Source organism: Crinia signifera, chromosome 3 (genome assembly GCF_055691185.1).
Source record: "Crinia signifera chromosome 3, ASM5569118v1, whole genome shotgun sequence".
NCBI classification, from domain to species: Eukaryota; Metazoa; Chordata; class Amphibia; order Anura; family Myobatrachidae; genus Crinia; species Crinia signifera.
In genome coordinates, this window is record NC_139219.1 from 278,040,219 (window position 1) to 278,054,154 (window position 13,936).

The window sequence follows — 13,936 nt, forward strand, 5'->3', positions numbered from 1 at the left end:
AATTCATAAAAACAGCTAAAATCATTTGATTTACCTATTTTTGAAATCCAACACCTGAAATTTGAATTTTAAATCCAAGTTCAGAACCAAAATACTTGAGGGTCGTTTTGCCAAAACATAAAAAGAAAAACAAAACATTGCAGCTGGCTTTGGAATCAATACACCTTTTGATCAATATACAGTGCCCAAAAAAATTACAGGCATGCATCATTTAATTTTAAATAAATATATAAACAGTGTTGGACTAGGGCCCATGTTTAGATTTGGATCACAAGCATTTTATTAAGCTTCACACTTTTGATTGGCTTCTGGTGAATGGAGATCCACAGGAATTGTGCTTTTGTTATGTCATCAAACAGATGTATGTATAATGTTTTATTTTTACAATTTTAAAATATGTTCTGTTTGTTTAGAAATAAAGGAAGAACAAAAATATAAAATTGTACTTGCCACTGGTCCAAAAAGTAAAATTTGTTAATTATCCTATAGCCTATGTGAGATGAGAGGTTTTTATATCCACTTCTTCCCCCACAGATGCGCTATAATGACATGGGGATGCCATAGGAACCCCACATATGTGATGTTGCAATAGAGACCATCCCAGGCTGTTGGTAGCTGACAAATTCGTTGGCGGCACTCTGCCTATTTTCATTTTTTTTTTTTATAAATTTATTTTAAGCAGGGCACTGTATGCTAGCTAAAGATGTTCCCCTTCAATGCACATCAAGTATTATTTAAGTTTAAGGAAGGCTGCCCCCAAGTGCAGAGAGCAGGCATTGCACCTTAGCTACATTCTGCCGTGTGCCCATCAAAATTGTCCTGTTAATAAAACCATTTGGTTACAAGAATCTGTTGGTTTCCTTACCTGTGGTATGATCCCTTGCTGATTTGGTTCCTGTTTGCCCATCATGGTGTATGATTTACCAGCTCCAGTCTGTCCATAGGCAAAAATGCACACATTGTAACCCTCGAATGCATGAAGCAACATCTCCTCCCCAATGTCACAGTATACTTGCTGTTGGCCGGCGAACTGACTGTCCTCATCCTGCACAGTGAGACAGTTCCATCAAAAACATGTTGGCTTCTATGACAACTTCCCATTCTGCGCAGAACACAACTGCACAACTAAATAAAACATTTCCTAAAAAAATTATCAGTTAATCAATTTTGTTAAAGTAAATATTCAGTCATTTGTCAAGCACATAGCGTATGCTTGAAAAAAGCATTTGCCATATCCTTACCATCCTTTCTGACTATTGCTTTATTATCTTCTGACTATAGGTCCTTAAGGTTCTTTAACTATTTATTGGCCCTTACCATCTGACTGTTGGTCTTTACCATTCTCTGACTATTGGTGTTTACCGTTATCTCACTTTTGGTCCTTAATGTCCTCCGGACTGTTTATAGGTCCCTGCTGTCCTCTGACCATTAGTCCTTACTGTCCTTGCACTACTGGTTCCTACTGTCCTCTGACTGTTGGTTCTTGCTGTCCTCTTACTATAGGTTCTTACCGTTCATGACTATTGGTTCTTAACGTCCTCTAACTATTGGTCCTTACCATCCTCTGATGATTTATAGGTCCTTACAATTCCCTAAGTATTTATTGGTCTTTACAATCCTCTAAGTATTTATTGGTTCTTACAAATCTCTGACTTTTTTTGGTTGGCCTTAAAAGACAAATATGTATCTTTTGTGTCAGATTATTTTGTAGTTAAGTATCTGCCGTTGATGCTACAGTACTCACAGAAGTATGGGACCAGTATGAGTAGTCAAAATTGAAGCTCTTCGGTGTTTCCTTTGGCTGTTTGGGGTTTGAAATCGCTGTAAATAAGATAAATACAACGTGAGTCTAATAATCAAGGTAGAATCTCACACACAATAATATAGGCTATGGCCACTAAATCAGAGATGATGCATGATCACAGAGGGGAGGACCAGAGCCTTGAGATGACCAAGATGTCACTGGCCATTACTTGCTGCTCATACAGAAATGATGCATGTAAGTCATTGGTTGAGTGTGACTTCCACAGACGTATCATAGTGCGCATTTGTAACAACTATAGCAAGTACTGAAAAATGTCACTGTTTAAGACTAAAGTAATCAATAACATTTGGCTGGTTTGATAACGTATACAGTAAAAGTGATTTATAACAGTATCAAACATGCACTTTTGTTAGGGTGTGGTACAAAAGTCAACATTCAAAATGCCGACACAGATGTGATGTCGACATGGTCATAACTTAATGGCCCTAACCTTACAGCTAATCACAGCCTAACCATAACCCTAAACTCTACATCAACATTGTGACTACTGACATATTCACTGTCACCACTATGTCTAGGGGTAAACATCCGGACGGCAATGTAGGACCAAATGCTGCTGGTAAGGCCTCTGAAAAATATAACATTGCTCATAATTGTTTTAAAGGCAACAGAGTGATTTTATATGAGGACCTCATGCCCGTTCAACGAATTATATCAGTGATCAAGGAACAGGGTTAAATTACCCCAAATGGGGTGAAAATTTAATTCCTGGGGTTAATGGATGGTCACGCTGCCAAGACACAGCCGGGCATGCATATGAATCTATATGCATGCCCGGCTGTGTCTCGGCAGCGCAACCGTCCATTACTCCCAGGAATTTAATTTCATTGCATACATAATCTATATATAAATTCTATATGCATGCTTGGCTGTGTGTGTTACAGTACTGTAGTGTATAAGGACCGGACCTGCAGTGCGTCAGCCCCTTGCATATAACGCGCCTTCCTGTGTGATGCCCAGGTCCTGCCTCCAAGCCCGCCCATTTCCTCAGTAGAGTTAACTAGTTGCTGCGCCATCTCGGCAGTGCACAATCTGTACTGCAGCTGCGACGCTGAGTTTCTTTGACTGGTTATAGGCTCCTGTAAAGGTCAGTGGCGTAACTATAGCACCGCAGCCCCGCGGTCACGGGGGGGGGGGGGGCGCTGTGCATGTGGGGGCGCCGGGGGGCTGCGGTGCTATAGTAATGCCCCCGCCCCCCCTCCCCCACAGGCTTACCTGTCTGCGCGTCCCGGCTCCCCTCCTGGCTTCAATCAATTCTATGGAGATGGACCACGATAAAATGGCCGCCCCATAAAGCAGACAGTTCTCTGAAACTGTCTGCGGTATGGGGGCGGCCATTTTATTGTGGTCCGTCTGCATAGAATTAATTGAAGCCAGGAGGGGAGGCGGGACGCGCAGACAGGTAAGCCTGCGGCGATGGGGGGGGGGGGCACGGGCGGGGAGGGGGGGGGGGGCATTAATGGCGGGGGGGGGGGGGGCGCCCCAAACCAAGCTACGCCACTGGTAAAGGTACTGTATACCCATCTCTAGTCTAGGAAAAAAAATTTGCACAGACTGTCACTATATCATCTTGAAATACTGACACTAATAGTTGCCTGGATGTCACATTATCAATGGCTACACCACACACAGACTGGCAGCCATTGATGATGATGATGATAATTACCATGGATGGCTGTGTGGGGTACATATTTTGTACCACACACAGCCATACCGGTTAATCATCATCATCATTTGCTGCCAGGCTGTGAACCGTAGTAGCAGGATATAGAATCAATTTCTGGGGGTACAGTGTGTATTACAATTATATATATTTCCTTCCTTTCAAATAAAGGGGGTAACGTCGGCATATCTAAATATTTTCATTTTCATAATTAGATTTTTAGTAACGTTTTATAAAACATAAATCATGAAAGGGATATATTTTGGGGGAAAAGGTTAAAAAACTATGCTGCAAAAATAGACAGGGCAAATAACCGAGGTTTATGAAATTCTCTGCCAATACAAAATCTGTGTGTAAGATGTGACTTGCTGTTTTACTCATCATGAAGGACAGAGTAGACTATTGTATCTAATACGTGCTACTAACGGTTAGCTGTAATCTTTCACATTGCTATGAATTCCATATTCACCAGCACATTTTTCCTAGCAAACTTTGGGCAGCGCGCATGTCAAAGTACGATCACATCCCAGAAGCATGGGATCGCAGTTTGATGGGCAGCGGATGCGTTTAGGGGCCACAGTCCGGAAAGCGCAGGTATGTCCAGACCATTTTCCGGGCACCTGCATGACATCACATTCAGCCACTGTGACCCAAAATAAGATGGCAGGGGGCTACCATTAATGTCTGGTTTATCGCAATTGATCTAAAAGTACATATGTTGCCTGTTACACATTGCCTAGGTTGCCAATTCCACCCAAATCTGCTCTTTCCATGAGCTGATAAGAGATGACGGGGAATAGAAATTAATTCAGCACTCATACAGTAGATGCCAGTGATTGCCCTCCAGACACCTCCCCTTTTCAACAGTGGAGGATTATGTGGGCACAGAGACTGCCATTGTTCTTTCAGCAAAACACTGCTCTGTCAGCATGTCCCGACTCATGCCAAATCCCAGTGACACCAGAGAGACACAAAAGAGTGGTGTCAAAAGACCAAAGAAAGGGACACAGGAAAATAGAAGAGTCATTTAATGGAGACACAATTTCACATCACCAGAAAATGGGGACAGGCTAAAGCCTACAAATCCCAGAATGCACTTGATTCTTTCAGACACGTATTCCCTGTAGAGGTTTCCATGGTAGCAAAACAGTCACCAAAGTAAAAAACTCATCTATTATATATATATATATATAAAAGAGGCTGTCACGTGACCACAATCAAAATCAAACAGAAGGCAGACATCAGTTACCATTCCACGGTGATAATAATACAGTAACTAACAGAGGGGCAGATTTATTAAGCTAGGTGAAGTGATAATGTGGCTGGACCAATCATCTCCTAACTGTCAAGTCAGGCTAGGTATGAAACTGACATTTAGGGGTAAATTGGCCTAAAATAAGTACCAGCCACACTTCACCGGGCTTAATAAATCTGACCCAGCTTTTTACTGTGTCATATAACAGTTTATCCATTTCTGCTTACTTTATTATCATTTACAAGCAATAACATAGCAGGAGCATATTCCACAGCGCTTTACAATTGGGGGGGGGGGGGGAAACTGTAATAAAACAAGAGTGGGTATAACCCAACATAGAAGGAGGTAACAAGGCCTCAGGAAAATAGGTTGATAAATTAGTTTATACTTTACATACTGTATTGGTCCAGAAAGAATTGGATAGAATACGTGGTTTGGGAATATGATAAGTTTGAAGGCAAAGGGGTAACAAAAAAAAAAGTGAGGTAATAATAAGGCCCTTATTCTGATCGGTGCGGCCGGATCCGATTATGCGGCCAGGACCGTGAGTGCGAAACCCCGCCTTCCATACGGATCGCCAACTCCGTCCGTACGCGGTAAGAAGCTGGCCGAACGGACCGCACGTGTATTTTTCACGGAATACGCCTCCTCCATCTCAGGGAACCTCCCCCATCATTCGATGGTCGCAGACCATCGAATGCAGGACCGAGTGTTCCACCAGCTCCCGCAACCTCAGACCACACGGACATTTTTCCGTGCAAAAGCAGGGATCTGGGCGGGCAGCTGACATCCGGCGATGTCATATGTCCGCCCCCTACATGTGCGTCACGGCCGCATTACCATACGTACGCCCAGCGTTTGCATGGGAACGCCCATGAAACGCGGGGCGTATGCATATGGTAATGAGCCCAAATAGCCCTTCACGCCCCTCTCCACCCCCTGTTCGGAGTGTTCACATATCATGCGGGATTTCGCCGTACGCCCCGCTCGCACATGCGCAGAGACGCCTCTGCACATGCGCAGACACAAAACATCGGCGGTCCGAACGCACGCGGATATATCCGCACCGACCAGAATAAGGGCATAAGTGTTAATGAAGCAGATTGCTTGAGCTGTTGCTTTTATTCTCATCTACAGATAAATAAGTATCAGGTCAGTACTTGTGTTGGCTGTCGAAAAGAATAGTAGCTCAATTTTTGAAGCCTGATACACCTGGCCCTAAGTACCGCGACATGTATCTAGGAGGGACCGCAGCGGGAATCTCCGTTACCTGGTGCGATCCCTCCTGTCCTTCCCACAGCCGCATTCCCAATAGGTTTCTATGGGGGATGCGATGCTGCCTGATGTACCAATACTGGGCAGCATTGCATTGGGTCCTGGAGCTACCGCCATTTTGAGCCTATTGTAGCCAATGGGCTGCATACTGCACTGCCTGCGGGGCAGTGCGTTCAGCGGGGTCAGCACTATCTGCATATGCACAGATTCCCCTACACCTTTTCGGAGACCCTCTCCCTGAGACTGCATCAATAGGATTGTGAACCTGCGTGGTAGATCCCGCCCAGATCACATTGTACTGTATATGCAATCCTGTGGTAACTGGGCCCATAATCCTTGTGGTACTGATAGTGGAAGTGCACAGGAGGTAGCTCTAGAACTACTCCCATATGGGTGAATAATAAAAATAATGATGATAAAATAAGAAGTGAGTCATGTAACATCCTGTGATGAGTGAGATGTCCAGGGGCAAGCATGAGACATTTACAGGGATGGTTCCACCTTCGTTTTACTCTTGCAGGATCCTAACCTTTGTCAGCTTCTGTGATGCATAGAAACAACAACAATACCAACTAATGCGACATTGTCACAAAGTATTTTAAGCCAGAGAGTTGAGTTGGTTTAGTGATAAAAAAAGTCAAGAGGTGAGTGAGTCAGTACTGAGAGGAGACATGGCATGAGGGGGATGAGGCCAGGCTCAGGTTAACAATGGGGCAGATGGGACTACAGCTCCTGGTCACAACATAAATATAGGCCACTCATCATGACATAATGATGGGATACGGTCAGTTGGTCGACCTAAAGATGGTCGACACTCATTAGGTCGACAACACTAGGTCGACAGGGGTTTAGGTCGACATGGCACAAGGTTGACAGGTCATTAGGTTGACACAAGCATTAGGTCGACATGGTATAGGTCGACAGTCAAAAGGTCAACATGGGGTTTTTCACTGTATTTTTTAGCCAACACGTGCCGATAGCCGGTATTTCATGCCCTACCATCCACTAGGGCGTGGTGGGAGAATAAAATCGTGCCTGAAGCATGGCGAGCACAGTGAGCCATGCGAAGGGACGCTGTGCACTTAAAACTGTGTCCATGTCGACATTCGGGTAAAAAAAACAGTGAAAAACCCCATGTCGACCTTTTGACTGTCGACCTAGACCATGTCAACCTAATGCTTGTGTCGACCTAATGCCCTGTCGACATTGTGCCATGTTGACCTAGACCCCTGTCGACCTTGCAGTATGTCGACCTATTGGTGTCGACCTAATGACTGTCGACTATCTTTAGGTCGACCATACAATCCATACCCATAACGATAACCATGAACTCACGTCGGACATAGCATTGCAATTTCATTTATATTTTCCTCACAAAATGCTAAACGCTTTCTACTTTTATGTATTTTTGGAAACATTGGGGCACCCACTGTGGTAAGTATCACAAAATTCTATAAAACTGGGTAAATTTACTACAGTACCCAATGCCACCCGAAAAATGTCCATCCGGTGTCTGGCTTTGCAGCTAGGGTGCACAGCCAGGGGGAAGCCGGTGATGTGCGAGTGCTTCCAAGTGCATGAACAATAGCGATGTGCCTGCAATATATTCCGGGCACATCGCGGGGAGGGACCTTGCCCTGTGCCCCTCCCCCTTTCTCTGAAGCAACTCATACTGAATCAGCCCCTACTGAATGTACACAGATCCAACAGATCCGAGCGCAGGTCCTTGAAATCGCAGCCATGGTGATTATCAAATGAACACACATGTACACATGTGATATATGTATGCATACATTAAATTGCCTATTTGAATGAGACTGGACTCTGTTAAAAGGTAAATACCCCTCCAGGATGGAGGGAATGGACTATCCCAGCCAAACTGTGCTTTTTGCATTTTGTTAAATAAAGTTGCAGGACAGAGAAAGAAACCAGGAAGTGGCTGAGCATGAGGAGAGCAGAGAGAGCAGAGCAGTGGGAAGCTGGGATCTCATGTAAGTTTGTGTAAATGGACACTTTAAGAAGCTGGGCAAGCAGAATTCATCTTCAAGTGGCCTTCTCCCAAATCTAACCAGCCACACCAAAAAAGACTGTCATGTTTATAGACTGTATTGAATAACTCCAGAATTGCTCAGTGGCAGGGGGTGAAAGTATCATTGGCCCATGTGGTTACAGCTTATAGAAGAGGCAGCTGAGTTACCCAATATCCTACTGCATTGGTTTGTTTTTAATCTCTTAAGCTGGCCATACATCAGAAAGATATTGTACCCAATCATACAATCTCAATTGATTGTAAGATGGATTGTATGCAGATTGTGTGCACATCTTGTGTACACAATCATACAATCCATCATAAGATGGATTGTATGACTGATTGTATGATGGATTGTATGCAGATTGTGTGCACATCTTGTGTACAAAATCATGCAGCAGATGGATTGTATGACTGATTGTATGATGGATTGTGTGTAGATTGTGTGCCCAAAAACCACCAAGGACTGCTGGGGATTTCAAGGGAAATTGTACACAATCATGAGTGCAATCGATCTTAAGATCGATCTTTCTGATGTATGGCCAGCTTTAAAGTTGGATCCTCTTGAACAAAAGACTGCTGCAGGAAAGACATTTATTATCTCACTAAGTATGTCCAAAACCCAGTGGATTACAAATATTCAGTACAAGTTTATAGTCCAAAGCAGGAACTGAACTCACTCTTTGGGATCTCTGTGATAGACTTTTAAGGGGTGATTGAACTTTCCTCTCCCAAGGATTCTATAAGGACTGACAGTGATATCATCTCAGGTACTAAAAGTGCACTATAAAATATGTATTATTGCGCAATAATAATTCTCTGTTTATTCTTATGCATGCAATGACATTTCTCTGGTTATCTTTGCCTATGCAATAATAATTATCTGTGTTGTTTTGATTTATGTGAATATGATGCCCAAGGTTATATTCAATTGAGAGTACCTCCTTGACAGTGGTGCAGTTAACCGTAGCAAGAAGTGAAAGGCATTGATTATTTGTCACTTCTACTCCTCCGCGGACACACGCGCTGCTCCCTCTGGTCACACCGCTTCCCTTCTCGCTGGGACCTCTGACCCCTCTTCTCACTAGTCACACCTCACTTCCTCCTTGCTCCCATACATCCTCCAGTGCTGTCAATCAACCGTAGCAAGAAGTGAAAGGCATTGATTATTTGTCACTTCTACTCCTCCGCGGACACACGCGCTGCTCCCTCTGGTCACACCGCTTCCCTTCTCGCTGGGACCTCTGACCCCTCTTCTCACTAGTCACACCTCACTTCCTCCTTGCTCCCATACATCCTCCAGTGCTGTCACTAGTCACACCTCACTTCCTCCTTGCTCCCATACATCCTCCAGTGCTGTCAATCAGCCTGGGGATGTTTTCTTCGCACCCCAAATGATCTGGGTATTAACCCTGCCCCCACTGGAAGACAGTGGCGAAGGCTGGGGTGCCACAATTGGCTGCCAGGCGGCCACTGTACAATGATTGAGTCCCGGCGGCCGCTGCAGTGATTGGCTCGAAGCGGCTCACGCCGGCGTCTCAGTCACAGGTACAGAATCTGAATCTGCACAGCGCGTCCTCGGGGACCCCTTTAGTTTTGACAGCTGAGTCCCCGGGGACTGTTTTGGGGTAAAATACGCGCTATAGCGCGTTTTTGCGAACCCTGACACCGGTAAGAGAGCACAACTAACATACACCTGTGGTTATCACACACGCATGCCGTCATAGTCTGATGGTAGGGTGACTGACACCCTGTGGGCATTTGGGGGCGGTAATGCAGCATTTTCCAGGAGTGGCCCTGAAAACACAGACATTCCTCAGCTGTTGGGAGGGAGGGCCGCTGACGTCATCAGCGGCCTCCTTCTCCCCACATCTATCGCAGCGCTGAGTAAGTGTAGATTTACTTGGCACTGTGACAGTGGCGGGTGGCGTTTACCTGATCGCTGGGCTCCAATATGACGTAGCCCAGCGATCAGGTCTGAATCGGGCTCTAAGTCCCATCTATAAGGAGCTAGTATGGACTGCAGCTGAAAGGTATAACTATTAGACAGCCACTTCTCAGGGTGGTTTTATGTAGCTGCTGTGATGGCCGCTCCTGAGGTTACTTTATACTTAGGGGCCGATTGAGACCTGCTTGTAGCAGGTCAAATTCATCCCCTTTACCAATGTTCGGGGTTTGCGCATGCGAGTTTATGCATAAGTGCAAACCCCGGTAGTGAGTGAGTCTCACACTCAGAGGGCAGAAGGGGGCGGAGATGGGGCTAGAGTAGGGGAACTCTCAGCTTTCTATGGGAGTCCCCATGAAAACGCTGTTTGTTCCCCTGGGAACGCAGGCGGGCCAATGCCTTTTTGCCCATCTCCAGCTAAAGGGGGGGATGCTCTAACATCCGCGCCCCCTTACCGCCGCCCATCGCCGGCTACCGCATACATAATTATCGCACATGGTGTAACATATTGCGATAATTATCACAAAAGACAGCTCTTGCGTTAAGAGCTGTCTTTTGCGGTGACCCGGTTGATGAGCGGCGGCTCCCCCCTCCCTCTCTTACCCGGCTGGCTGGCTGCTGCTGCTGCTGCAGGGGGGGCTGGCTCTCCTCCTCCCTGCACCCAGAAGAGGATTTAAAGTGCAGGGAGGTGGAGGTCACAGGTCCGGGCAGCACAGCTCTGTGCTGCCCGGACACAGGTGAGGGGGGGGGTCAGTGCGGGGCGACGGTAGGGCGGTGCGGGGCGGCGGTGGGTTTGCGTTAGAAGCCCATAGGCTTCTATGGGGCATTGCCAGATTCCTCCCTGCACCCGGAAGAGGATGTAAAGTGCAGGGAGAAGGAGGTCACAGGTCCGGGCAGCGAACACAGGTGAGGGGGGGTCGGTGCGGGGCGGCGGTAGGTCGGTGTGGGGTTTGCCATCAGGACAGTCCCACCACTGCTCAATCACCAGGGAGTCTGTGTCAACTCCCCTACCCTCTTGCCTGCCGAGGAGGGCTCTGCCTCAGTGCCCACCTCAATCAGGAGTGAGCTGCCTCTACCAACATTACGGAGCTCCTGATACATGGAGGAGAATGTACAATGCGCACCGCCTGCGTAACTACGGTCACCAGGAACAAAGGCTCTGTAAAGTACCAGCCAACCAGCTCCCAAATGCCAATTTTCAAATACAGCCTGTAACATGACACTGTAACAGCCTGTAACAGGAGCTGATTGGCTAACACTTTGGGCGGGATGCACTAAAGTGAAAATGCGGTAAGAACCCTTTTTCGGTGGAGGATTATGTGGAGTTTGTATGTTTTCTCCATCTTTGCAGTAGTTTTTCCACAAACACACTGGTTCAGGTAGGTTAAGTAACTGCTTCTAGAAATATAACCCTATAGCCAGGGCTTAAAGTGGTCATGCAGAGGTGGGGGAACTCATTTCTCTATGCCACCTAATTAACCCCCGGCCCCTACCCCCATTAGGCAGAGACAGGGCCAGTGGTAGGGTTTTTGGCATCCCCTGCAAACTAGAATGCTTTTCTGTGAGAATTACTGTGCAGGGCCAATGTTGAGCTTAAAATGTTCCACCTCACCATTAGATGTAGTGGAAATCAGTTCCACCCCGTTCCCCCTCACTTTAACCTCTGCCGATAGCGGACATAAACACCCATTGGGTTTACACATTGTATGGTTTGTAAATGATCTTTTCTGGATTACTTTGATATTGGAGGGATTCTAGACACCTATCATGGCCTCATTCTGAAGCCTCTACAGTGAGGTGATCATAGCATTACAGGAAGACAGAAAAGAGATTAGTGCCTTATCATTGGCTGTTGTAGTGACGATGGCTGTTTGCACTCCTATGGTAACTGTAAAATGATGAGTATCTGTGACAAGGTGACAGTAATAGACATGACAATTACTCACTGGTTGTGTTTCCAGTCATCTGGATGATGCATTTTGAATCTTTGCCAATTTCACGTGAGTTGAATGGCCGCACTCGGACTGCGACCTTCACTGATGCTCCCGCCATTTCCTGCAACACAAAATATTTTGTGATGAGTTACCGCCAGATGTATAATGGAGTGCGAGATTGTTGTTTCATTTGCAGCAGACTGTGGCTATCCTGCCTGGTGACACCATACATTTTGGCACTCTGACTGATGGTGAGGTTACTGAGGCATAATAAGGAAGTTTTTATTAATAAAAGAGACTTGGGAGGAAAACACAGGGTTATCTGGTGGCAGAAGAAACAGATCTGATATGTAACATCATGCATTTTTAATGTTTAGTAATAAGACATGAAATTTCCCAGCACACAGAAGATAGCAATCATTGCTTTTGCCCGACCTCACATCTTTCATTATATTGCTATACTGTAAGTATGAGAGGGCTGAACAGAGCATATTTTCTAACAACCTATACATACAATCATAGGCGCCGATTCCGTGGGTGCTCCCGGGCCTGAGCACCCACGGTAAATGTTAAGCACCCACCAGGCCTGTCAGCACGTTAGACTGCAGACAAGAGTACAGCGCACGGCCGGAGGGAGCGCGTCAGAAGTACAACCTGCACAGGGCAGAGTGCGTCGGGAGGGAGGAAGCTGACCTCACACCACGGGCAGAAGTACAGGGCAGAGTGTGGCGGGAGGTATATCACTATATATGCGTTCACTATATCAGCAGTGTCTCACAGCCGTGCTGCTGTAGGAATGTGCATTTGGTCTGTGATGTACAGTATAGTCATGTGAGTATTAATAATAAATAATTTTGGTGGCATCGATTAATTTCAATGCATTTCATGGTGTGTATCGTGACATTGTGCCTTAATGTATAAAAAGGGGGACTCTGCTGCTGTAAAGTGTAAAAAGAGGAACTCTGCTGCCGTAATTTGAATATTGGAGACAACTGTGCTGCGTAATATAAATTGGAAATATTTTGTGGCCACGCCCCTTCCCCATGAAGCTTCTCACCCACCAGCAAAAAACATAAATAGGCACATATGCATACAGTATGTACCAAGGTGCATGTATGAAGGAAAAGAATCAAAGTTAAGCCGTTTTGGTGTATACAGGTGTAGCCCTGCTCATGCCATGTCGCACCCGCGTGCGAAAGGTGCGCAGCCACTGGTAAGCTTGTGTGCCCAAGTCGCACCCGCTGATCATTGTAAAGCATTGAATTGTACTGGGACTAGCAGCTATATCGTAGCAACGATGAGCGAGGCTATATCTGTATCTCTCCTATTCTGATAAAAAAGAATAGAAAGATCTTAAATATTTGGTGATGGGCCTATGCTGGCCACTGGACTGGGGGCTATACTCATTTATTCCCAACTCTCTAATTATAGAAACTAATCTGGTTCCTCCAAAATGACTCTCTACAAGTCACAGCAAGTTTAAAAAAAATAGACATGATTTATTTTCAAACACTAAATACAAATTGTTACACACACCACCTAGTATCTAAGGAACCTGGTGCTACTACATAGTAATATAGTACCATACAGTAGTAACAGAGTAGATCAATTTGAATAAAGACATTTGTCCATTTGTCCATCAAGTTCCACCTGTTTAACTAGACTCAATAGCCTAAACCTAGATATTATCTCCCTCCCAGGATTGCACATTTTGATACTACCTTCGGCATAACCAGTTTGTTGGATATGGCCTTTTTTTAACCCACTGATCTCTCCACTACACCTTAGCTTGCTGATTATAGCCCTGAATGTTATTATCCTTAGAGCCCTTGTCCAATCTGATCTTAAATGTATTTAGTGTATCTGCCATCACCACCTTTGTTGGTAGGGAGTTCCACACCTTTACTGCCCTCACTGTAAAGAACCCCTTCCTTCTAATGGTACAAAACCTCCTCTCCTCTAGTTGAAGTGGATGCCCTCTTGTCTTGGTCACGGACTGTAAGGTAAAGA

At 45.5% G+C, this 13,936-nt stretch overlaps 1 protein-coding gene across 18 annotated transcripts in view; it reads right to left on the reverse strand.

Moving 5' to 3' along the window:
- KIF1A (kinesin family member 1A) overlaps positions 1–13,936 on the reverse strand; it is a 146,840-nt gene that overhangs the window by 93,720 nt on the left and 39,184 nt on the right. For all 18 annotated transcript variants that reach the window (XM_083178152.1, XM_083178149.1, XM_083178148.1 and 15 more), the window contains exons 2-4: positions 11,939–12,047; positions 1,745–1,821; positions 866–1,045 (exon numbers count right to left, since the gene is read on the reverse strand). In XM_083178152.1, the coding sequence (XP_083034278.1) occupies positions 866–1,045; positions 1,745–1,821; positions 11,939–12,044 (363 nt within the window). In that variant the 5' untranslated portion in view covers positions 12,045–12,047. The remainder of the gene's footprint in view (positions 1–865; positions 1,046–1,744; positions 1,822–11,938; positions 12,048–13,936) is intronic.